Raw genomic sequence first — 25919 nt, forward strand, 5'->3', positions numbered from 1 at the left:
ACTTTCGAGAGTGGTTACTGTCGGCTGCAGACTGGGAAACTAACAAGTCAGGCAAAGTTTTACTTGAACGCAGCAATAACGTAATTTTGTAGTAAAATTTGTCCTACGATTCTGCTGTGACGACTCTCCTCCGTGTGTCATGACCACGCACTGCAGGCTACCGCTGCGGTGCGGGCTGCCTATTCCGTGCTTGTGCGTCTTGCGCTCGAGCATTGCACAGGAGGCTATCACTGAGCAGGGGCTCTATAACATTACAGCAATCTGTTTTACGATTTTGTTTTGTTCTGCCTGGCCTGAAATTTAAGTAATCGGCGACGCAAATATGACGGGAACCAGTAAACGTTTTATAGCCCGATCAAACGCTCTCCATTTTCAGAAAATTCAGTTTCTTTCTTTGAAAACGAATAGCATCACCACTGCTTCGTATCCAAGCTGCTGTGAGTTGATGAGTGTGCAGATGTGTCCAGTATTTTAGTTGTGCCTAGCCAGGACAGCTAAAATACATTCCCACTTTAAGTCTCCGATTAGCCTGCTTCACTTGGCTTATCACATGGTAGCCTGCAGTAATCGCGGCAGCTTGTAACAAGGCAGTGGACTCGAATACATTGAGAAGCCCAGCTTTCAAGTTTGCCCCATTACTTGATCTACCTCACCAGGGAGATGATCAGCGTTCACAGTTTTCTGGACTAGGAAGGCTGACTACCTGTGAAGGATTGTGTCTGTTCCTATTAATGTTTATTTCTCTCTCTACCTCTTTGTCACCAACGATGAGTTCACAGAAAGTTGTACACGCTGCAAAAACAGCTCAAAATCGTTATACTACAGCTGAAAGTATTTATTATACACATATTAATCCATCTCACCCGCTGCTATAAGCAGCCGCTGCCAATGTGATTGGCTGGCAGCCTTCTTAAATTACATTAAAAAAGAGACACTGTCTGGCTATTCCGAAAAAAAAAATGTCATTGTTCAGCACAGTAATGTGATGCTTATTGTGCACACTTCATTTTAACGCCGCGAGTTTTCGCAGACTTGTGACGTCGTGTAACAAGGAGGCGATTTTATGGCACATTGAAAATTTTTGACGAATAGCGAAGAAGCAATGACAAACAATACGCCGTATTGAAAATAGTTCATTATTATTTTTTTACGCAGTCATGCGTACGTGGTAACTACGCGGTGGATCACTTACGCGTCATTTGTGGCGTCGTTTTACGAGCAGGTGCTGGGAGCATTACCCAGAAAATTTCGACCAATCATTAACAGCTAACGACTATACGGCAGGAAACAATGCAGGGTAGTTTAACGTTATAATCGCCCACATTTTTTCAAGGAAAATTTGAGCTTACACAGTTTACGTAGGTAGACTATCTACTTGGAGGGACCGGAGGGGAGGAGTAAAGGGTCACTTCACCACTTTTCCGACCACCCCCCACCTAAGCTGGGAAAAGTAGGAGGACAAGGAACGACACCTAGTATATAAATTCATAGTCATTTAGAATCTTATAACTATACACAATCAGCTCAATGTGGTTTGCTTAAGCATTATTCGACTGAACTTGGTCTTCTTCTTAAGAAAGATTTTATATTAGAGGGGTCTAACAGCAAAGAAATTGGAACTCGGCTTATCCTGAAGACTTCTGCGAAGTACCTTGCTTTGTCAGCCACATGTTTTGTTTAATAAGTGAGAATTTAAGGTACTAGAGTCATAGCAGGCTCTTCATACTCATCGTATCTACAACGCCAAACTAAGACTGGGAAGTTTGCTGATGCAATGCTCAGATGATCAGGTTAAATTTGCGTGTACTTTTTAAAGTTCACGGTAACATTTCCAAAATTTTATTAAACACTGCTGTGTTGTTGCGGTATATGGTGGCCATATATATATATATATATATATATATATATATATATATATATATATATATATATATATATACATACACACACACAGGGTGTCCCAGCTATCACGCAGCACGATTAAAAAAAACAGGAACGGCGTTACGCGAAGCAAACCTACTGCATATTGTTCCTAGTACACTGGAGTAGCCACTGCTATTTTTTTCGTTAATGAGGTTTAATTAAAATGTCAATGAGGTGTATGTAGGCATGTTCAAATGGCATCTAACTGCGCTACTTTCAACAACGTGCTACTTGCGCGCTCATTTCTTCCGCTTGATCAATAAAGCCCGCGAAATATGAAAAGTGACACGTGACTAGAGTGTTGCGCGCATCGGGAACCAGCACCCTCAAACAGGCTTCCTATGAGGTAGACAGTATCAAGGAAAAAATGCAGAAAGAAAAAAAAAAAACACAACGCCCTATCTGCCACTCCTCGGCCTAAGAAACGCACCGCTTGGTTTAGAGAGTCAGGCCGTAATCAGAACACCTGCCGCGTTATCAATGAGAACAGTCGGCTTTGAGATATGAATGATGATTGTGGCGTACTATCGAACGGAATGAATCCCAGCGAAATTGCACGCATATCGTTGGCGCCCGACCTGTACCCTTGCCAAAATGCGGAACGCTGTCTCTCGCAACGGACAACAGGTTTGTAGCAAGCTTATTTGAGGGCGCTGGTTTCCTTTGCGGGTGGGAGCGTAGTCACGTGCTATTTTTCATATTTCGTGGGCTTTCTTTATCAGCCGGAAAAAATGAGCACGTAATTAGTACGTTGTTAAAAATTGCGCAGTAGATGTCCTTTGAACATACCTACATACGCCTCATTGACATTTTGACAATTAGGTGAGTACTTGTTGAGTTACAAATATAGTTATGACTAATTAATTAAACCTCATTAACGAAAAAAATAGCAGTGGCTACTCCAGTGTACTAGGAGCAATATGCAGTACGTTTGCTTCGCGTAACATCGTTCCTCTTTTTTTAAATCGTGCTGCATGATGGCTGGGACACCCTGTGTATATATATATACAGGGTGTTTCAAGAAATGTGTCCAACCTTCTCAAAAAATCAGGAAAATGCGATATTTGCTCGGGGATTTCAGAATTGCTTTTTCTGTAGCGGTAGGAATCTTAAGGTAGTTAAGGACATCATTTAGGACAGTAATTAAGAAAGTTACATTAATTAACTTTTAATTAGTGGAGTTAGGTGATTGTGTCAAATGGTAGAATTGAAGTTCTTCATGCGAGGAACCCATCCGAGCTTTGAGATTTCGAAAACGCGTCCTCTAGGAATTGTTGTGGCGTAATGAAATTCAACCAAATGCAACGGCTTTCAACAGCGAAAGCCATTTATTTCGGTTGAATTTCATTACTTTGTAATTATTACTAGAGGCCGCTTTTTCAAAATCTCAATGTTGGGATAAGTTTCTGGCACGAAGAAATTCAATTCCCCAATTTGACACAGTCACCTAACTCCACTAATTAAAAAGTTAATTAAATTTAACTTTCTTAATTACTGTCTCAAGTCATGTCTCTAACTATCTTAAGATGCCTAGCGCTACAGAAAAAGTCATTCACTCATTTTGGACGTCTCAGAAAAGTATGGCAGTTGCATTCTTCTATGTTTCTGTTTAGGTTTCGCCATTGAATTTGGTTTAACTTCATTAATTCGTAATTATTACTAGATGCCGCTTTTTCGAAATCTCAAAGTTGGGTTGGGTTTCTGGCATGAATAACTTCAATTCTCCCATATGACACAACCACCTAACTTTTCTAATTAAAAAGTTAATTAATTTAACTTTTTTAATTACAGTCCCAAATAATTTCTTTAACCATCTTAAAATCCATGCCACTACAGAAAAACCAATTCTGAAGGCAGCAATCAAATATTGCATTTTCCTGATTTTTTTAGAAGGTTGGACACATTTCTTGAAACACCCTGTGTGTGTGTGTGTGTGTGTGTGTGTGTGTGTGTGTGTGCGCGCTGCGCGCGCGCGCACGCACGCGCGGCGGACAGAGTGAGCGACGCCAGCCCCCCCACTCCCCCACTCGCGAATGAGTTGGTACGCCATTGGGGTGGGGGGGGCGGGGCTACGCCACTGGTTGTGAGGGAATTCAGATTAATTTTGACCATCTGGGGTTCTTTAATGTGCACCTAAATCCAAGTACATAGGTGCTATTGAATTTCACCTTGATCGAAATACAGCCAAAGCGGCTGGGAATCGAACCCGCAACCGTGAGCTTAGAAGAGCAACACCTCAGCCTGCTACGCTATCATGGCAGGTTACCGAGATTAGTTTTATGAATAATGTTACAAGTGAAATGCACTAAAATGCCATTAAAGGCACATTTATTCTATATGATTTATATTCTGCAACGCGAGTTTGTAGTGTGTTCTCAACTGTTTGCCTTGTCCTAAATTTACATAATTTCCATATTCAAAACATCTTGGAGCACATTTTACGCTTTTGTTCAAATTAATATTTTTCTGTAGCACTCCATTAAGAAAGTGTAGAGAGAAAAACATACCGAGACTCCCTTGTTGACAGGTGATACGTGTTTGTCTCACTGTCGATGTCTTGGATGTAGCATCGCAAATAGCGTTCCTGAACATAGTTGGCCATCAGTGTTGCTGCTTGACTGAAATCGTCACAGATATCAGTGATGCTGATTGTCCCACGATGACCAAGTGGAAGAGACACGCATGCGCCCACACCGGCTCGAGCACTTACAACATAGCCATTCACCACACTGTCCACAGTTAAGGTGGTTACACCTGCCAGCAGAAAAAAAAAAAAAAAAAAGCCAACATGGCACAAATACATCACTATGCAGCAAGAGCTGCCAAGACACAGCAGATGGTTAAACAGGAAAGTTGTACTCACCTAGCTGTGACAGTTCAACCACCGAGCTTTCATCTGCCCTGAGGACCTTGACCTTGACAGCCTGGCCAGCCTTAAGTTCAGTGTGTATGTAGCCAAGCCTCTGTAAATCAGTAATTTAAAAAATAACATGTTATTTTCACAAGCATTTGATGCAAACCAACTATCTCTCATACCGATGGTGGTAGGTCCATGTTCAAGACTGGAAGTCTGCCCATTTTGTTATGTGTCAATGCAAAGACCAGGCTTCCCTCAGAGAACTGTAAAGAATGCAGGACAGGAAAAAAAGTTATTTCACTAAGGACGAAATTATTTACCGTACATAACAGAACTAATAGTATGATATGTGCCCGTGTACAAGCTGCCTTTTACGTATCTATAAAAGAGAATAATTGGCAGTCATTCATATTTGCAGCGCGAAGCTACACTCTAAGAACAGTTGAGTCGTCTATAATCGTCAACTACCTTGCTTACTTTCCTTGCATTTTCTCCCCGGTCCCGGCACTTCCCAGTCGCAAACAGTGTGCACTCTATCAGGGTGACATAGCATTCTTGATAAGAAAGTGGCGAGAGCCAGGTTTTCAAGAAAAGAAACGCGAGCAAGCCAGATGAAGATTATAGTTGTGTGGCAGAAATACTTCCCAAATACTCTATTTTTTCTTAGACTGTACAAAGGAAACCCATACTTAGTCCCCACGAGCATGCTGCAAACCACACCAAGGTGGAGTGGGAATTGATATGGCAAGGAAGCATGTCCCCACCCAAATGTTATGTTGCGATGTGCCATGGCAGTGGTCGTCTTTTGAACGTGTTGGCCACTACTCCTGGTTCAGGCATGCACAGTGCTTTCTAGAAGTTGTCGGGTAGCTTGGGCTACTTGTGCCACCTCCCATCACTATGGGTTTGCAGGTGCGCCACTTATAGAGACCAATCAGAGCACGCATTTGTCGGAGCACCTTAGTGGCAAGTTTACAGTGAATGGGCTCATCGCAGCACCCTGTGGCTGCCATGCTACACTACACAGTAACAGCAGACACTTTCCTACAAATAGCACGATGCATGCCAGTCTCATGACAAGGCTGGATGGTGAGCACGTACACTAAGACTGGGCAGATAAATGTGAGTACGTGGTGCAGACCAGCTTTGTCATGCACCAGCTTGACTGACGGATAGCAGCAAAATCAAACAGCACACTTTGTAATGCTTTCAATCAGCTCAATATGAAGCAATGTCTGTCGAGGCCTTTAGATTGACAAGTTCAGTTGGTGTAAAGTGCGTAGAAGAGAGCTAGCATGCAATGTTGCAAGGGTATATGTGGTTTGGGAGATGACAACATGGGTTGGTGAGTACCATCATAGCAGGCTCAGTACAAGTGACCACTCCAGGCACATATTCTATGAAAGAGCACGCATGCTACTGCCTCACATGGTTGTAAAAGAAAACGAAACATCAAGCAGAGGACAGTCTATTGAGACTGGAAGAGCAAAGATGAAATACCCTTTCAGTCTTTCACATCGCAGGCATGATAACTTTAATTCATTTCACTAAAAATTAGCAATAACACTATTTCTCACGAATATGTTTTCACAATTAAGAAGTCAACTAATGCCTGCTGAGACTGCTTGCGCACAGCTGCTGCACAGGTATTGACAACATTGCAGAGTAGAAAACAAGCAATTTTTTTGTGGTTTGTGACAAAAGATTGCAAATTCCATGCATATCATTTGGCTCAAATGATCCCAGGAGCCTCTTCAACAGATCAAAGGTTCCTAATATGCTAAAATAGTTTGAGGGCCTTTTAAAACATACACGGCCACTACCACCTGTAGTTTTCTACTCAAATTTCTTGCAATACTGCCATAAATCTTTTTCAGTACTGTGGTGACTTTTTTTTTTTTTTTTTTTGCCAATGCAGACACATACTTTGACAAGCCAAGTGTAGGCCCAAGTCTAAGACAATTTCTAAAGTACACTTCTGGTATATCATGCCCTACCTCTGAAGGCACATGTCAACAACAGTTGTAGCAGCAACCAATGCTAAAGTAACACATTTTCAGGATGTTGTGAACATTGGCAAGCACATGTGTTCAACAAAATAAATGTACATTTGGCACAGAGCTATTAAGGATCAAAATTTTAGCACGAAAATGCGTGCAACCCTTACACAAGAATACAACAGCCTTTTCAATGTGGTAAACAAGACTGACAGGCCCACCACTCCAGCTTACAATCAAATCACAGATTTGATCAATTTAACAATTCAAGGTATTCTTTTCAGCCTTGGGGAAAATTAGAAAGAAAGTTAAGTGGAAGATGAGAAAATTTCACTGTTTGAGTGTGCTGCCAACAAAAATCTGGTTGAGGACAGGAATTCGGAAGGACCTATCACAGGACGGATAGCACAGTTTTTTGTTGATGCAACACAGCTGTCATGGTAACGTTGTAAAGAGAAAAGATTGAAGATTCAGATAGCTGAAGCGCCATATTCACCTGTCCGAAAGTAAATACAAAAGAAGCGAGTTAAAGGAAGAAAAAGTACCATCGAGATTCCTTACTACTGCTACATGTGCAGAGGAAGCACATCTATTAATTGACAAATATTTGGCCTGCTGGCATATTTTCCATGCACATTTTGACAGCAGCAAGCTGTGCATTTCTTTATCCCAATGGCAACTGGCAATCGTGGTAGGCTGCGATGCTGACTCGCATCTCTTTTGTTAATGCGTCCAATATGTAAAATTGTTGAATGAATTACTATTCAAAATGGCCGAAAAGTTGCTGTCAAAGAAAAAAAAAAACTTATTGGTGTGTGCCCTCATGCTCAGACTGCATCGCAGGCCTGTGTTTCTTTTGGTAATGCACTCCAAATGCTAAATTGTTGAACGTACCCAAAATACTTAACAAATTTGAACGAATTCGAACAATACTGTAACTGGACTTTTCATGGCAAACAAGACTGACACATTGCATGACACAAGTTTCGTCATCTACCCGTGTTTTTTCCCATGGAAACATTACTGGTAAGCAGCACAAAAACACCCAACCAGTGAGAGGAGGAGGGAATGCATTACTGCACCATCTGCAATACTGGCATGGAGACCATGCATAGTGCCCTTCATTACCACTTACGAACATGCTCCCATATGTCAACGACCAGTTGAAACAAGAATCAAAACAAGTAAGGCAAGCTCACATACACCTCAGCGACACTCATAGAAAAAAAAAGCATGTTATCCCAGTGTCGTCACAGTTTTGGTCTCACAATTACTTCTCTGGCATTTAGCTGAATTTTCATCATAAATACTTTCAAGAAAGATGCTATTCACCTGACTATTCTAGGAACCTGCAGAGTAATTTTTGCAGCTCAAACAGAAACCGTAATAAAGCTGGAATAAGTCAGCCCCAAAACAGGTTTCTGAAGGCTATTATTAGTTAAATGGCAGTATCTTAAGAGATCAAGTGAGAAGCCCGCAGACTGCCCCCCAATACAGCTCAATGAGATATGATAAGCAAAACAACAAAGCTCCTCATGCACAAATTTACATAAAATTAGCAGTGCAGCAAAATTAAGGTGAATAGATACATATACCTCGGTTCCATACATTCTTTAGGAGGGGTTCAGTTTGAAATACCCATAATCAGTGAATATGCAACATGGAGAGCACTGTTGAACGCCATCTCCACAAATCTATCTGGGCAGCACAATAGGCCTATTGTGAAAACATGTAACGTAATGAGGCTGAAGATGCATATGAATGAGCGGTAGAATAACAACAGGAAAAATGTACCCTGTGCACTATAAATGAGTGGAAAATGAGAAGCATCTGATTTTTTTTAAAAGATATTATCAAGCATACTCACATGTGAAAAATATCCAATGACCTCACTACCCGGTGCTGGAGCAAACTCGTTTTTCTCAGCAGGGAAGAGGCTGCATTCACAAAAGTTCCTGCGTCCAGTGATTGCCAATGCCCGGCTATGAAGAGGTATAACACGCTCTATGACGTATACCTCCAGCTGATCACCTGGCTCAAACCTCTTCAGTGGGCTCTCACCCTGAAAAAAAATATTAGCAGAGAAGTTTTCAAATTGAACATCCAGCCGGCTTTTTCAATGTCTTATTTAATGTTTTAAACACAGCTGAATTTGGAAGCAAAAGAGGCCACAATCCATAAAAGAAATCTATGTGACTTGAAGTTATATTTCATTGTGACAGCAATTACAGAGACAACAGGCAAAAATAAGAGCATGGATCACAGAAAGAATATGGAAATATGACTCAGGTAAGAGCACCCTTTACTTTTCATAATAGAAAAGAAAGAAGAAACCCACCTCTTTTGGGTTCGCGTCAATAAAGCTGACATGCACACGACCCTTTGTAACCATTCTCAAGGGTGATTTTGAGCTGCAGCTTCTCCACAGATCTCACACTGTAACAAAGAAATGGAGAGTTAGGTGAAGGTAGGCTCACTGCACTCAACATCAAATTTTCAGACCCCCCCCCCCCCCCCCCCCCCAAGGGACCATAAAATCACCAGAAAAATTTGGTAGTCCAAAAAAAATTAATACATTCTTTCTTGTTTCCCTCGAATGATCGCCACAGCCACATTTGAAATAGCACTGAAATCCTGTCAGGAATGTGGCATAACTATGCTGTAACTGCCAAGCACAAATGTGAGTCTCCTGACGAGCACTGCTGATACCAGCACAGAAATACTAAATCTGATGCCATGTGGCAGATGCTGCCAATAGAGTACTCACCACAAGACCTTTTCTTTGTTTTCACTAAAGCATGGAAAAAAATTCTACCACACGTTAGCACACGGTGGCATTATCAAAGGCATTTCGAAACAACCACGCGTTAGCACACGGTGGCAATATCAAGGACATTTCGAAACTATAGCGCAGAACACAGCAGCTGTTGCAGCAGATCAAACAACTCTGAATGAAAACATGTGCCATTCATTGAAACGCAGTATCTGCTGCTGTGTGGAGCCTATCGTCCTTATGGATATTTGCGTGCAGCACGTCACCTACTAAGCTCATGCCATCACTGTGCCAGGATGCTTGCTGTACCGTAAGCATTCATTTGCCGTAGGAGCGTCTGTGCAGTGTTTCTTCATCCCAGTGCCGCTCCTGAATGCGCACACGTGCGGTGGGTATCTTGATAGGCCAACGCGGTGATGATGAGCTGCTTTCTTTGCTGCAAGCAATGCGCACTTCACATTTCCACAGCACATTTAACTATCCCGCCATGGGGATGAGGCAGTGAATGACAGCACGGCACGTTTGGGTTGTTCACGAGTTCAGTACATTTACAAAGGGGCTGTACTACCGTGCTACAACTATGTGCTAAAGAGAACATGGTTGAAAATGCTTATCGTGACGGAGTGGTTGACAGTAACTAGTACCAGCACGTTCGTCACTGGCCGCCACCTCACGCATTTCTAATGCTTATCACAGTCGGGCCAAAGTTAGCTGATCGGTCTCTGTGCTTAAAGGAAAAAAGTAAGATTTTTTGTAGCTCCTTGTGAAGCAGGCCACACCACGATCTAAAGGGTGCAGTTACATTTATGTAAATAAACATGATCACGACACGTGCTAACCAGCAGGCATAGTGCTCGATGAGCCACTGTGGTGCAGTCGGCGAATACTATAGGCTCCATATGCAGACAAGGTTGGTGATCTGTCGCACCTACTTTTTGACCATTAGTACGTTCAAGACGGGCACATGTTTAATGATGTTTACTGACAGGAGACGGTGGCCGCTTATAAGTATAAATCTTTTTTGGGGGGAAAATATGCTGTGCCCCATGAAGGTGACCCCTTTGATGTCTTGGTACGCTTCACCGTGTAACACCCATGCATTACGGTGAAGCTCATTTTTTTAGAACCACTACGGCAACAAACGAATTAGTGCTCAAGAGTGCTGGCTCAAAGCTGCGAGATAATTAACAAGGCAGCAGTTGTGGCTACAAATAATGTCGTTTCAGACCTGCAATCTGAGCAGAAGGTCCGAAAAATGGGATGCCAAACAGTTACACGTGTCTGACATTACAAACACACATTGCCTCTTTGGGAAATGTGTGGCAGTGCCACATGCACGTCTGAAAAATCGGGTGTCGAGAAAATTTGTCGCTTAGTGTTCTAGAAACAAGATTTGAGTCTTGGAAGATGTGATAATGCTGCATTCATAACATTACCTAACTTAGTTGCTATAAAAAATGCACTAGAGAACAACTTTATACAAACTGCGAAGGACAGCATATGTGGTGATGCTACCGAGGACTTCTGATTTGGAGCAATTTTTGGAGCAGCAAAATGTCCGTTTTGGAGCACTTTGGAGCAGGAAAATTTTCATCTCGGAGCACTTTGGAGCAGATAATTTTGCACCTGGGAGCACTTTGGAGCAGCGAATTTTACATCCTGGAGTGCAATACAGAAGCATATTGCATTAACATTCAAGCACCTCAGTATTATTATGGGGCTCTTATGAAGGCTAGAAATATTTCGATTTATTGCAAATCTCATGGAAAAAATCATCCCAGGAGCATAGGCGTGCGCACAGGGGAGGCAGGGGGGGCGCCCCCCCCCCTTATCACTTAGGAGGGGGGGCGCAAAATCTGCCCCGTACATTGACCCTTGCGATAGCAATTATATGGACACTCTCGGCGGATTTTTGCCGTCACCGTTGCCGTAATTTTCCGTATAAAGTCCGAATTAATAACATCACCACGCGCATTCTAGCAGCGGGTAAAAGCTCGCGAGCGCTGGCGACGAACGCGGCTGAAGCGGAGATTAAACTAGCCGGCCGTCTGTCTCCGCCGCACGGACAGCGCATGCGATAACATCTTCCCGCGTGCGGGCCTGCCGTCGATTGCTTGCGTGCCCAAATCCCTTGGTCAAATAAAGTTTTACCTCCTCCTCATCAAACAGACAGGAAATGCCCCGCCCGTCTTTCGTAAGGAGCATGAAGGGACGACAGGGGAGCGGAAGGGGGGGGGGGGGCATCGTTCGAAGGGCGCAGTCGCTTGCGCGCGCGCTATCTCGAGGCATCAGGAGACGGCTCGTAAACTTGCTGTGCTCTCAACGCTTACTTCGCGTTTAGAGAACTCAGGGCAAGGAAACGCTTCAGTTCCTGGAGGGGCCATATTCCCTTAAACCAGCGTTTCGTTGAGTTACGCGAGATCGGATCCATAAGAGTTAGCTGCTAGTCTTACTTCGTTTCACAATACAATTTTTTGGTACCGCATTCATTGCTTCACTCTTAAGCGAAACAGTTTTTTTAACCGTTAGGGACTATACACGCGCTATCCGCACACCCGCTCCGCACGTGGCGGGACACCTGCCGCCCGCAAACGGACGAGGAAAAACCGGTACCCCGTGTGCGACGATTGGCGTCGTTCCGGATTTTCCTCCTCCGTTTGCGGGCGGCAGGTGTCCCGCCAGGCGCGGAGCGGGTGTGCGGATAGCGTGTGTATAGTCCCTTAGCTATTGACCCCCGAAAGCGAGGGGCGGACGTGTAACATGGCGCAGCCGCTTCACTGTGGGCCGTCAGCGACGGGCCCGCTACTGACAGCTACGCATTTGCGGCTGCTCCGACCAAGATATATGATTTTACTAATGAGATGACATTTTTGAAAAAGCAAGCAAAAATTCGAATTGGAACCCTAGCACGTGAGCTCGAAACGGCAGGGCCTTTTAGGGGGTATTTACCGCAGAGTGATTACAAACTCGGACGTGCTGGCGGAAGGAATTACGAAAAAGATGTTCTGGATGAAGATCCACGGATAAAGTATATCTGAGGAAAAGTGTCAACGCGTTTCCACCGTTCGCGTGCTCTTCGATAAACGCGAAGCAAGGAAAATTCGATATTGTCCCATATACCTACTGCAAGCGATCCCAGATTTCATTCCGCGATGTCCGGAAACAGAAGTGACAGACATTTTAGCGGCACTCATGTAGTTATTACTGAACATTGCTTTCCTTACGTGCCGTGCGACGCTTGAAACGAGCTATCAGCAGCGTTTCTGGAACAGACGACGTCCGCCGATGAATCGCCGTCGCACTTTCTCGCCACCGATAGGCCTAGACGTCACGAGCCTCTGCGGAGAGCGCGTTTTGCTGTCGAGCCGACTTGCAGAACAGAAGCTGCGTCGGCACCGTGCATGGCATCGTGGCTTACTCGGAACGCACGCGCGAGCGCTATTTATTCAGCGGAATAATTCTTGGTCCATGATTGCGACTTTATTGGCAGCCCCAAGATCGAGCTGCACATGTTCTGACGCGCCGGCGGTGCGATTGCCGGTGATTAATGCCTCCAAACCCGAGACTTTGGCGCCGTTTGGCGCAGATTTCGTCGATATTATCAGGATGGCGCAGTAAATACAATTTGGCGCACTTTGGCGCAGTTGGCGCAGGAGTGGAATCACTGCATATGTCATGGTATAATGGCAGAGCCGGTATTTTGTAACAATGTGTTATGCCTTATTGTATGCTAGTCTTATCATCCATCACCCACGGCCGGCTATCCCGTTGTCAACATGGACGGATCATTGCTCTGACTACCGGCCACACTCAAAAAGTAGGAAAAGGCATTAGCATCAGAAAGAGCATCGCTACAAAATAAAAGCCCAGGAATGTGGTCCTGTGGATGGCATGCATTTAAAAGAGCCACACGGACATAAACTTTCCACCAAACTTACATAGCCATGATGCTCCGCATATTTTGCTTTTTTGTGGACAACTTCTGGCTGACAATTCCTCTTGGTTGTAGTGACGTGCTTACTGTTTCACTGCCTCTAGCCATTCCAACAGTATGTTCCTGCAGGACATAACCAATGAGAACAAAGAAACACGAGAACAAAATGAGAACAAAGAAGTAGCTCAGTAGCGAACTGTAGATTCCACAACAGTTTGCAAAAACATGTAACGAGGCAAAAACAGTGCACACTTGACGAGGACGGACAGAGGGAACACAGGGCACAGGTGCTGACTAACAACTGGAGTTTTATTGCTCATACGCCATGGTAAATGCACAGCACGTATCAACAACAACAAAAAGGCACAGCAAAATGAGCAAAGTCTGACAGATACACAGTCAAAGCAGTCTAACGAGAGTTTTTTGTTGTTGATACGTGCTGTATATTTACCGTGGCATATGAGCAATAAAACTACAGTTGTTAGTCAGCGCCTGTTCCCTGTGTTCCCTCTGTCCGTCCTCGTCAAGTGCGGGCTGTTTTCTCCTCGTTATGATCAACCAACTAGGTCGAGATGTGTTATTTTAAAAACATGTAAGTTGGGTTTTCTGCAAGGAACTTTTTGAACCAAACTCTTGTTCACAGTCTAACCAAAACTCTCGCATTCACCACTCCACATGCCAGTGAAGGTGCACGAGTACCACAAGGGATTTTCAGAAAACTACTGTGGCATGTAGACAGAACGGGAGAAAGGCAAGCATGTGTGCCTTTCCTTTCTTCAGCAACTGAAAATGAGATTCTGATTTTCAATTGCTGCCCACTCTGTGATGCGGATTCTGTCCTCCTCTCAGAGACCACCACCAGTATCCACCTTTTGTACCACTTTTCCCCCTTTTTGTTCCTCCCTTGCTGTGCCCCATTTGTCAGGCCAGTAGTAGTGGCTTAAGCACAGAAAAAACGTTTACTTCCGCAACCCATAAAGGGAGCACGACTCAGTCATTGGGGCCGGGGGAAGGGGAGTGAAAGAAGAGGCCACCTTCCTGAGAACCAAATACCCACAACACTGAGTGCCAGGCCAGGGAACCTCTCTCCCCACCAGAAAAACCAATGGGTGCCCAGGGATACTGGAAATCAAAAATCAAATCCAGTGTTTTTGACCACCACTGTGGTTTCATGCCAACCTCTTTATCTTCAATAGCCCCTGCCTCCTTTCTTCTCCCTTCTTTGTGCCCAAGCTTGTTCTTCTACTCCTCAAGTTTTAAGGGTGGGGGAGAATGAGCAAGGTGAGCACGCTGCTAGGGAAGACAGTTGTTGCCCTGACGAAGACAAGTCAACTTGACGAAATGAAACGACATTCCCTGTTCAATGATTCCAATTAATTTAGGCCTTCATCATCCCCTGAACTTCTGCCGTCTTGAACACTAAGGGAAAGGCATGGGCAGAGAGTGATGCTAGTCTGCACCATATCAGTTCAAAATGCGCACAGTGTGAAGCGTCTCTTTTCACTGCCTCAAGGGAAGACTTGCTAGAAGACAGACTATCACCCAATGGTTTTGAACACAGCCTGTGCAGAATCCGCACCTCCTTAATTAAATGGCAAGAAGATAAATGTGTTGCACCTAATCTTAAGCTTCACATCTGCCAATGCACTGAGTTTGAAATGTTGGTTGTTATGCATAAACTACAAGACGTCAATGCTGCCAGAAAGTGCCACGGTGATTTTGACCTTGATTTTGTTGATTGGTTCATGGGGTTCAATGTCCCACAGCAACACTGGGACTATGAGAAACGCCATAGTGGAAAGCTCTGCTCCATCTGGGGTTCATCAATGCACACATAAATCATTAAGATCACTAAATACAGTAGAACCTCGGTGATACGATCATGGCTCGTATGAACTTCGGGGTGATACGAATGTTCCTGCGGTCCCGGCCACCATTAGCTTGCAATGTAATGGAGTACGGTTGTTCCGAACCGATTTTCACCCGGTGACGTTTGATACAAACATACGCTACCACGCAGGTACAACAGGTAAACAGGTGCTGCCCGTGCTGTCGCAGAAGACAAGGCAATCACGCGCGGTGCGCGTGACCGCGCGCGAGTTTGTCAGAACAGGCCATAAGTGGTGCGTCGTAGCCTCCGAGACATCCGAGACTGTGCATGCGAATCTTGGAGGCCTCCATGCACCTTCATGTACCTTCGCATTTAAATTACAGATGATGCTAACGTAGCGCTCTCTCTCTCTAACGCGTCAACGTGTGCTGCTGTGCTCGAGGCAGTGTCATTGTACTTTGTTTACACGTGCCTGCCACGTAGATGCAAGCCATGTCTTTGCGAAGAAGATAGCCCTAGCAACGTCAACATGCACGACTGTCGGGGATGCGCACACCTGCCAACTCTCCCGATTTCCACAGGAGATTCCCGAATTTTGAGCAAATCTCCTGTTTGTGTGGGCACGACCGCAAATCTCCCGAAAAACATTCAAGACACCGCCGCGATAAGAAAGTAATAATAACAAAAGACAGCGCTCCTAAATTTTTCTGGCGTTCAATCGTGTGCAAAGCGCTCCATAAGACATTTTCGCTGCAGCACTCTGATGTCATGCGAAAAAAGCGTACTATGATTTGGAAGGGGCTACTAGCTGTCACGGGTCACAGCACACCTCGTTAATCAATTACACAAGCGTGCACGCGCCGCATATTTACAAGTATGATCGTTGACATCTAAAAACATTACTGACAGTCATTCAGAACTTTTCATGATGTTGCTGCATCCCTGAGAAACAATAAATGAAAACATACGCCAGGTTTCTTTTGTCGCATATTCATTTTCCATGTTTTCTGTTGATACGAATATTTTTGGTGACCCCGCGAGATTCGTATCACCGAGGTTTCACTGTATAATCTTCAATAATCTCAAATTTAAGGAGCACATAAAGCACTAAAGTCACAACAAGCAAACACCCAATGATTCCTAGTGTTCATGCACAGTGACGTCTAGGAGAGATTGCAAACAAAAGCTTGATGTTGCAAATTTTCCAAAGTAAATGCTCCTACTTCTGACAATAAGCGTTCCTATGCATAAAAGAGAGAGAGAGAGCGAAACACCTAAAACCAGTTATGAATTTCTTCAACAGAAAGTAATGTTTTCTCGTTCTTTAGCAGACCATGTAGCTCTTTACAAAAACAAAATCTTTCACCTCAGACTTCTACTCACACAACTTATGCCCTTTTCTCAGAAGGAACATGCACAATAATTTTCCCACACAATGTGCAACACACACAAACAGTTAAAGTGTGCCTCATATTGGCAAAAACTTACCAAATTGTCTTCCTCCACAGCAGCTGTGCCAGAACTTCTGTTGCCGAAGTTCTTGCCTTTGTCAATATCAGGCTCATCCATATGACAATCTTGCTCAACTTGGGATTTCTTTTGCTTGCGATGCTGTGTTTTCACGTCAAGCTTCCCATGAGCCAGTTCTTCCCCATCTACATTGGGCATTAATTTGCCACTATCTGGGCACGAATCTTTACTTGGTTGCACCACAGTGTCGCTTGCAGCCTCTTTTTCTTTTCTAGGGTGGAATTTGGCCACTTCCTTATGCCCTAAGTAGTCTAAAGTGGCCTTTGTGCAGCCAACAATAACATTTCCACAATGCCTGTTGACAAAAGAGATACCAAAGTTATTTTATGAGGTTGGTACAAATGAGCAATTAAGAACAGCAAATACAAAGTTGTACAGCAACCACACTGGCTGGAACAAGGCACCACATCACCATATGGCATTGTGCTTTCACTGCTTCTCAAGCCCATCGTTACTCTACATACTGAATTCAGTCAAAGTATTCATCCAAAGTGTGTGTCTTGCAATGGGATTTGAACTAGTCATGCATCAACACAACAAACCTGAATATAATAAATTTGCACATATAATGAAGCAAATCTCAGAAGTTTCTTGCCAATATTACCATAGCAAGAATGTCTACTTATAATAAATATTGGACACAATGATCTTTTATGTATCATATGCAATTTAGCTATTATCAGGTAAGACTGTAGTTGGAAACTTAAAGCTAAAACCAAACAAAACTTGAGTTAACAAACATATGAATTTTTCAGTTCTATCTGTAAAGGTCAATTGTCTATAATTTTTTGGAACAAGATAAAAGGAGCAGAAAAGTACAGTTAGCAATTTTATAATCCTGATGAGTGCAACACGCAACAGTTGAGCATAAAGATATGACACAGAATTGCTAGTTCTAATGACAACGCCACACTCACTTCCAAGTCCACACGGAAACTATGGCCTTTTTTTCCAGGGGCAAATGAAAGGTGGAGTTGAAATGACTCTTGGTAGGCACCAGGCACAAGTGGCCAGAATGCAGAAGAACCACCGCATGACTGGGCTTCAGATGCAGCAATCGACCAGACTGGATGCGCCGCAGAACAGGCTAGAAAACACAGAAGGACGCCAGCTGTTCTAGCTTCATCCAAAGGAAGCCATAAGAGCACACAAGACACACCATTACTGGTGACATTTTTATATTACACAACCTGCCCAATAAAACATCCCTGCAACAAATCTACTCAATTTTATCTACTAAAGCCCATTACGTTTGCCACGGCCCCAATCAAACTGTGACCAAACAATTTTCCTTCTAATGCCCATGCACTTCTTGCATTCAATGCGTGAAATTTGTTAACACAAGCATATGAATGAAATTAACAAGAAAAACACTATGAGAGGACAAACCAAGAATCCTTTGTGTACCATTAATCCCATGCAACTTCATAGGAACCACCTTTTTCTTTTTAGAAGTTTTAGAAATGGTTTGGAATGAATAAAGTGCTTTTTAGAAATGTATATTTATGAATAAATTTTTTAAAAAGGACGTAGTACGAGCAGAAGTATCAGCAACGCTATGTTACCCCGTCTAATATGCCTTCAGGTTCCTGTGTTCCAAAGGAGTGCGGTGACACCATCAGCGCACCAAATACAGCATTCCATTTCATTGGACAGGCACAGCCGTGCATGACCAGACGAAACTCATTTAGCATCTAGAAATTGGGCAATTCTGTTCAAAATTTGAAACCTGGATTTTCAAATTATAGTAACGATAGGACGTAGTGCAGTAATTCAAGCATCCTGCCTGGAGGTTAAATGTCTATTGGCCAACGGCAGCTCTCTACAGGAATCTGCTAACTGACTTTAGGAGACAGCTGCTGGTAGACTTTCCAGTGTAAACTTATTTTATAGCGCACAACAGTATACTGAAGTTACTACTTTCATCTCAAGTAATGTTTATACATGACACTGTTCACAGGGTGCAACAAAATTTAAACACAGTGAGACAATGTAGTGGGGTCACATTAAAGGGAAGCTGAAGCACTTAAAAAAAAAAAAAAAAAGACTTTGGAATGTGTAATCGTAGTTCAATCCCTGCTGAATTCGAAAAACAATGTAAGAGTTCAGAGAAGTGAATGCAAATAGCATTTCTTGGCAAAAAACCGCAGCTGCAAACGCAGGGCTTCTTGAGCTGCTGAGCGAAGGCGGTGACGTCATCTTCGATGTGCCGCATCATCGGCGCCATCAGCTCTGTTAAAGCATGGCCTTCGCGATCAGTTCCACCAACGCGCGCAGCCAGAACTAGTCACGCAGGCCATGGTTGGAGATACAACAGTGCTGCGCGGCTCCGCCCAAACTACAGACTATGACATCGTTCCGGTTAGTTCGTTTCCGCGCCCACACTTTTGGCGCGTTCGCGTGGGCGGAGCAAGACAAACTTTCCTTTCGTGTATTTAAAAGCTCCTGCTGCCACAACAGCGAAAAAAATTACGCCATCGTCGACAATAATGTTGGTCCTTGTTAACAACAAATATTTTACTGAATTCTAAAAGCATTTCAGCTTCCCTTTAACGGGTGACACTGCTCTTAAAAATATTTCATTTCTTGATCGATTTTGATGAAACTTGGTGACATTATGTATATTTGTGTGCCGATTTCAAATATGCAGCTATTTTTTCTTGTATAATGTGTAATATTAATAATATTGTTGGGGTTCAACGTCCCAAAACCAGGATACGATTATGAGAGACGCCGTAGTGGAGGGCTCCGGAAATTTCGGCCACCTGGGGTTCCTTAACATGCACCTAAATCTAAGTACACGGGCCTCAAACATTTTCGCCTCTATCGAAAATGCAGCCGCCGCGGCCGGGATTCGATCCCACGACCTTCAGGTCAGCAGTCGAGTGCTAAGCCACTAGACCACCATGGCGGGGCTTGTATAATGTGTAGTTTTTAAAATACAATATATTTCTTGTGCCTTTTGGGGAGCACGATTTTTTCTAAACTGAGTGCGTGACAAAGTAAATCAGCACATCACAATAATCTGCAATTGGAACTGTGTGCAGTGCAACAAAAATGGGTGTTCTAAACTCATTTGAACAAATGTTATATGTTGAGCATTCGCAAGTGAGTCAATTTCAAGCTGGAATTTCACTTGTGAACGTTCAACATACCATAACTTTTGTTCTAATGGGTTCAGAACATCCATTTTTGTTGCACTGCACACAGTTCTGATTCGAGATTATTGTGATATACTCATTAAGTTTGTAACTCACTCAGTTTAGAAAAAATCTTGCTCCCCAAAAGGAACACGAAATATTTCATATTCTAAAAACTACACATTATACTAGAAAAATAATTGCATATTTGAAATTAGCACACAAATACACACATAAACTCAGAAACTTTCATCAAAATTAATCAACAAATAAAATTTTTTTTTTTTTCAAGTGCCATGTCCCCCCCTTTAAAAGACAATGATTGTTGATAGAGAATGGGTAGTGTATGCAGGAAAAAGTATGGCACACGCTAATACTAGCTTCACAGTGCTAGATACAATATTAAGTGGTCCAAGAATGGGCTTGGCCCATCATAATAAAAATTAAAAAATAAACAGTTGAAAGTCATGCCCTGTTCCATTTGGAGGTCTGTATACTTTAGATATAATTTGTGAGCAGGCATATTTATAAGCTTTAGAGGGTGACTTAATTTTTGGTTACATTGGCTCTTCTTTGTCAGACAACATGACGGCCTAACATAAACAAACAAAAGCACAGTGAATTTACAGAGGCAGATATTATACTCCATTTCACGCACTACCGTTCAGCACTACCAAGGTTATGGGGTGCAAGCAAGCCACTCGCTTGTGCAGCAAAACATAGTTCCAGATATAATTACCTTACAATTGGCAGGGTTGAGACATTTGCGCTTGTTTCGCACGTGTTATGACACATCGATGCATGATATGTTTATTCTTCGCATTTATGTCATGTGCCTTTCATGGCTGTATCAGTAACTGCTGGAGACTGTGGTTACAAATCAACATGGCAGTGCCTATGCAGATGCGACCACCCACTTTGATCCGAACTTGCGCTTGCTATTTGCCCACTGCGCTGACAGCAACAAACAAATGGCGAAATGAGCCATCGCTTTGAGCCATCTCACGCTGAGGACAAAGCATCAGGTACATTTTGTCATTATTTGTGAGATCAGCTGTTTGTTTAGCCACGCATGCTAAGCCTAACGCGCCAGGAATTTGGTAATGGTTGTTGAAATTGGCACAATATAGTCACAAATACATTGCTGTCGGAGCGTCAGCACAATAATCTAAAGCAAATAAAAGCGTCAGTTTGTAACTTATGGGTCACACAGCGCGCGATGACTTGATAAATTTGAGGCGGAGGGCACCAGCTGCGATGAGTGCAGCCATTTTTTTTTTTTCAGCGATGTCGTCTGTTCGCTTTACTCGCCCTAAGCGTGCGCGCAGACGCCAGGGAGAAGCTCAGCAGACGATGCGACGCAGAGGAATACATGTGGAGGGATTAATCGCCCTTCCTTTTGAAGGAGCCCTGTAGCCATCACAGCGCTGAAGGGAACTTCTGAGATGGAGTATAGCATACCACTGAATTTCCAAGATTTTCTTATTTTATAAGAAAATAGCACAATATACAGTACACTATCAGTAAAAAGGAATCTCTTAAACGGAACTGCTGCTTAAATAGAACTATACTTCTAATATGATTGGTTTCGTATGCTTGAATTCTGTACCCCTGTTCATCTCTCAATAAACGGAGCTCCTGTTAAAGGGAACATATTTTGCTCATCCTTTCAGGTTCCGTTTAAACGAGTCTACTGCATTTATGCATGCACACCCAAGTTGGTTACTCATCATTGACCACTGGAACGAGCATGATTGCAATATTTATAGTGGGAGACTCAAATAGCGCTGCAACTGCAATGAAAATTTGTGTTCTTTCATCATGTGAAACGGCCTTTTGATGTCACTGACATCATGAAAGTTTTATGCGACAAACTTCACCTCCTTTAATTTGTATGCATCAAATTTACAAGCAAAAAATTATTTCTTGTATCCAAATAGGTTAAAGTACTTATTATGTAGTGAGCGTTTTGATGCAAGCCTGCATTAACATCAAAACCCCATTAATTGAAAACTTAGCAAAATGCAGTTCAATGTAAACTTTTCATGCTTGAAACTTACATTCCTGCAATGAATTACAAGAAAAAAAACTACTTACAGCGAAGTAGTAACACTTACACCCAGCACATATCTACAAACACATTCAATTATTAAAATAACATTAAAACAATAAATAAAACACATAAAAATGGCACAGTGGCAGCTGCGCAGGCAAATATGAACAAGGCCTTGCCTTTGTCCTCCTCGCTGCGCTGACACTCCGTACAACTTGAGGGTCAAGACACAGCTCGACATTCAAGTGTGCAGTACTACAATGGAGAACGACAGCCTCGTGTGTGCTACCGCTTGCAATGCTCCTGCCTAAAAGTAAAACAAAAATAGGTTATAATAAATACACGTATTGCCAGTGAATGAAACAGCTCCTTGAAAAACCAATTTGCAAATTATTGGGACACAAGATATTCTTGGCAAGTGGTGTCAATGAGCAGCTCCATAAACTAGATAGTGTAAGTCTAAACAGTAATGTACTAGTTGCAATCCTGCCATTTTCAAGATTTCATATCAGGGCACTCACACTGTGGCTTTATTGCAATTCGAAAATTATTCTTTTATTCAATGAAAATACTAAATACATCTGTGACAGGGCCAGTCATGTAATATAAACACTAATTAAAGCTATTGACACCACACTACTTGTTACAAAAAGCTTCATGTTTTTGTTCAGACAGTAGACACAGTAAGAATTGATAATAAAAACCTACATAAACGTTAATGAGATAAAAAATATTTTTAAGCACTCCACTCCGGGAAAAAGTAGATAAAAAAAAAACATCACCAACCTGGAACAGTTTCAGCTGTGGCAGATAGCGTACTTTCCGCAATCTTGCAATGGACAAGCTGGTTCTCTTCATCTACATCCTGTACAGTCACTCTGACAATGCTGCCAACAATCGGATCTTGAGTTTCTGTAAAATGGCAAGCACTAAAATTACAAATGACGTACAAAAACCACAAAAATTTTGGGAAAACAAACACCACAAAGACAAATGAGCAACGAAATGACCCAGCTGACTCACTGATTTCATTAAAAGTTACTTTCTAAATGGCTCTGCTATGGTATGGCAGTATATGAGCCTCTACACAATGTCACAATGCTGTCGCCGAGTTCATAGCTTTGAAGTAATACGTGTTTGCTGTCCCTCACCTTTCCTGTTAAAGCAAAGTAAAATAAATAGGTTCAATATATACGGGTTCGCCTGTATATACAGATAGTTTTTTTTTTCTTTTTTTTAAGTAAAATTAGATGACCCCACGTAGTAGGATTTTCACAGTATTTCAGGTAACTGTCAAATGCAAGATTTATTAGGTTTGATTCTATTAGGTGTTCTGCATAGAAATCAGCATAAAAAAGGTTAAAAATTCTAGAATGCCCAGTCTTAGCTTAAATGCAGTGGTACCGTTCTCACACAAATAAGGACCAACAACATTTTAACACAGCTACACTGCTGAAACTGATGATTCACTTTATTAGAATGTTCACTGTAAAAGAATTTGACTATTCACAAACATATATGAATTATCGTGTTACACTACATGCTCGTCTTATGATGAAATGTAGAAAGCTACTTACGCTCCAATCTTGAGATAAGTTCCTCATCAGTAAGTTGTGCTGCAAGGCACTCCATTGTGCTGCCAAAGTTTTTTTCGCCACAACTGCGCATAGCTTGTGCTTAACCAGACTTGCTGTTTTTCAGAATCCACTTTGGTCACCCTGCCCACCAGGCACTGGCCAATCACAAAACCCGACTTGCAGGCATCCGTAATAAATTCGTCAGAAACATCCTGCATGACCACAAACACAAGAATGAAAGCCTTTTCAGAACCACATTACAGAAGGGTAAAATATAGCAAAAAGTTTACATCATTCTTCTTTTAGGTCACAATTAATGACAAGTGCAATCAACAAAGGGAAATAATCTCGGTGGGCTTAAAAATGCCACTTAACTGTATTCCATGCCCTTACTTTTTCAGTAACAGTATAGAACACATGCAGGTTCTTTGTACCAAAATTTTCTAAAGAAATACCTAAGCTTCATAGAGGCTTCAAAGGCAACAATTCATGGCTTTTTAAGGACTTTCAAGCTCCTGTCAAAGGCTTTTCAAGGACACTAGTGCACAATCCCAAGTAGAAACTTTTTAGTATAACGATGTTCGCAAAACACTATGGATACTTTTATTGTACTAGAAATACAAAAATTGCATCAGAAATGCCTAGTCTTTATAACTAAGTCGCTACATGCGCAAATGTTCACAACAATAACTCAGGTGCTGGGGCTTCTCTTGTATTATCTAGGTAATGTTCTTTAGTTCTGCGATTTTACTTAACTTTGGAGGCGAGATAACTTGTGGGATAGATTTGTGTGGACACATGCATCATCTACGAATTATGAATGAATAATATGGCCTAGAACTTATTTAAAATCAATTTTAAAGGGTTTGTCGCGCCACTGCATGCGAAACGTGCCCTTTGGTTTTCGTGTAAACAACCATCCGCCACCTGCGTCATGAGTTTGTGTTGGCAGCCACGATCGTTGCGAGCGTTCTCTCCTAGCAGACCTTTTCGGCGGAAAGAAGGGGCAGACTTGCACGCGAGTACAAAGGCTGATGTCCTTGTCTCGGTAGTGCATTTTTGGGGGGTCATGCATATTTACACGTCTGAGAGGGGACCCAGGAAGCCTTTGTTGAAAAGAGTTGTCAACGCGGTGCTCATGTGCGTGCAGTTTTGTGTGCTCACGTAGCCAGCTATGTTTACATCAAAACCACTCTGGGTCCCGCCTCACTCGGCGCTCTCTGAAATCAAAACTGCGACTGAGTGCTATAAAACAGTCTCCAAATAATTAACCATCGCGCGCTCGAGCCCACGAGGTCTCCAGCCGTCATAAGTGGGTCGTTAGCTACCTTTTGCAATAGAAGAAACAAGATGCAAAATTTATGCGTCAGTGCTCCTTTAACACGTTTGCCTGCTTGGGGGCAAACACGCGACCAATAGTCGCGTGCTATGGCAGTAATGGTGGACAACATGGACTGGCTTGGCAAATTGTGAGGCATTGCTTCTACTGCTCGATAGTGACAGCTCCAAGTCGGAAAGCTCCAGTTCCTGCATGAGCGAGTCATCGGACAGCGACAGCAATGCTGAAACTGCCATGTACAAGAGGGAATTCGACAGTGGAATGGAATAACTACATGCAAGGTATTCTGGGCAACTCGGCACTCAAAAGATAGAACTTCCGCTTCCTTCTTGCTTCAGCGACGCGGGTTGTGTTCCAATCGCGGATTTGGAGGCATTGCTCTATGCCAGAATCGAATGCTTGCTCGCGGAGTCCATCGGCTACTCAGACTCTGCCTTTGGAATTCAACACTAGGTTCCACATAGCCCATTACTAAAGATGATGAGCACGCTTTTATACCAACGATTAAAAATGAAAAAAAGTTCTTTCAGCCTGACAACAACAACGAGTTAAAATCCTTTCAAACACACCTGGCAGCTACACTTATGATAAAAACTTTATTATGTCTTGTTGATACCCTGCATCACTTTTCAAACTGCATCAAAATCAAGTAAAAATTTTTGATATACCAAGTACCTTGAGTGGAACAAAGCCTCGGATGCCTCCAGGGAGTTCCAGCAGCATACCATGCCTCACAAAGGCTAACAGGACACCAAAAACAAGAGTACCTGGCTGAAAGAAAATTGCAGTTTAGTATACAGAGTGTAGTCAGCTGCAACACATGCACACAAGAATACTTACAGCCATATCTTCAAAATGGGAAACAAGCAACCCCCTCTGAGCTGCATTCACAAGTGATGTTCTTCGTGACACAACCTGAACATTTTGGGTTAAGGTAGCTTTAAGTATAACAGCACAGCATGAAG

General features: G+C 42.8%; 1 protein-coding gene across 1 annotated transcript in view; it reads right to left on the reverse strand.

Moving 5' to 3' along the window:
- The window catches only part of LOC119383039 (protein RRP5 homolog), an 81231-nt gene that overhangs the window by 12122 nt on the left and 43190 nt on the right, over positions 1-25919 (reverse strand). Inside the window, 15 exon segments of the mRNA XM_049413025.1 lie at positions 4431-4677; positions 4787-4886; positions 4960-5043; positions 8645-8839; positions 9116-9163; positions 9165-9213; positions 13489-13607; positions 16804-17140; positions 17763-17932; positions 22218-22345; positions 22825-22950; positions 23616-23706; positions 23708-23827; positions 25630-25725; positions 25795-25869. Of these exon segments, the coding sequence (XP_049268982.1) occupies positions 4431-4677; positions 4787-4886; positions 4960-5043; positions 8645-8839; positions 9116-9163; positions 9165-9213; positions 13489-13607; positions 16804-17140; positions 17763-17932; positions 22218-22345; positions 22825-22950; positions 23616-23706; positions 23708-23827; positions 25630-25725; positions 25795-25869 (1985 nt within the window).

Source organism: Rhipicephalus sanguineus, chromosome 1 (assembly GCF_013339695.2).
Source record: "Rhipicephalus sanguineus isolate Rsan-2018 chromosome 1, BIME_Rsan_1.4, whole genome shotgun sequence".
In the NCBI taxonomy this organism is placed as follows: Eukaryota; Metazoa; Arthropoda; class Arachnida; order Ixodida; family Ixodidae; genus Rhipicephalus; species Rhipicephalus sanguineus.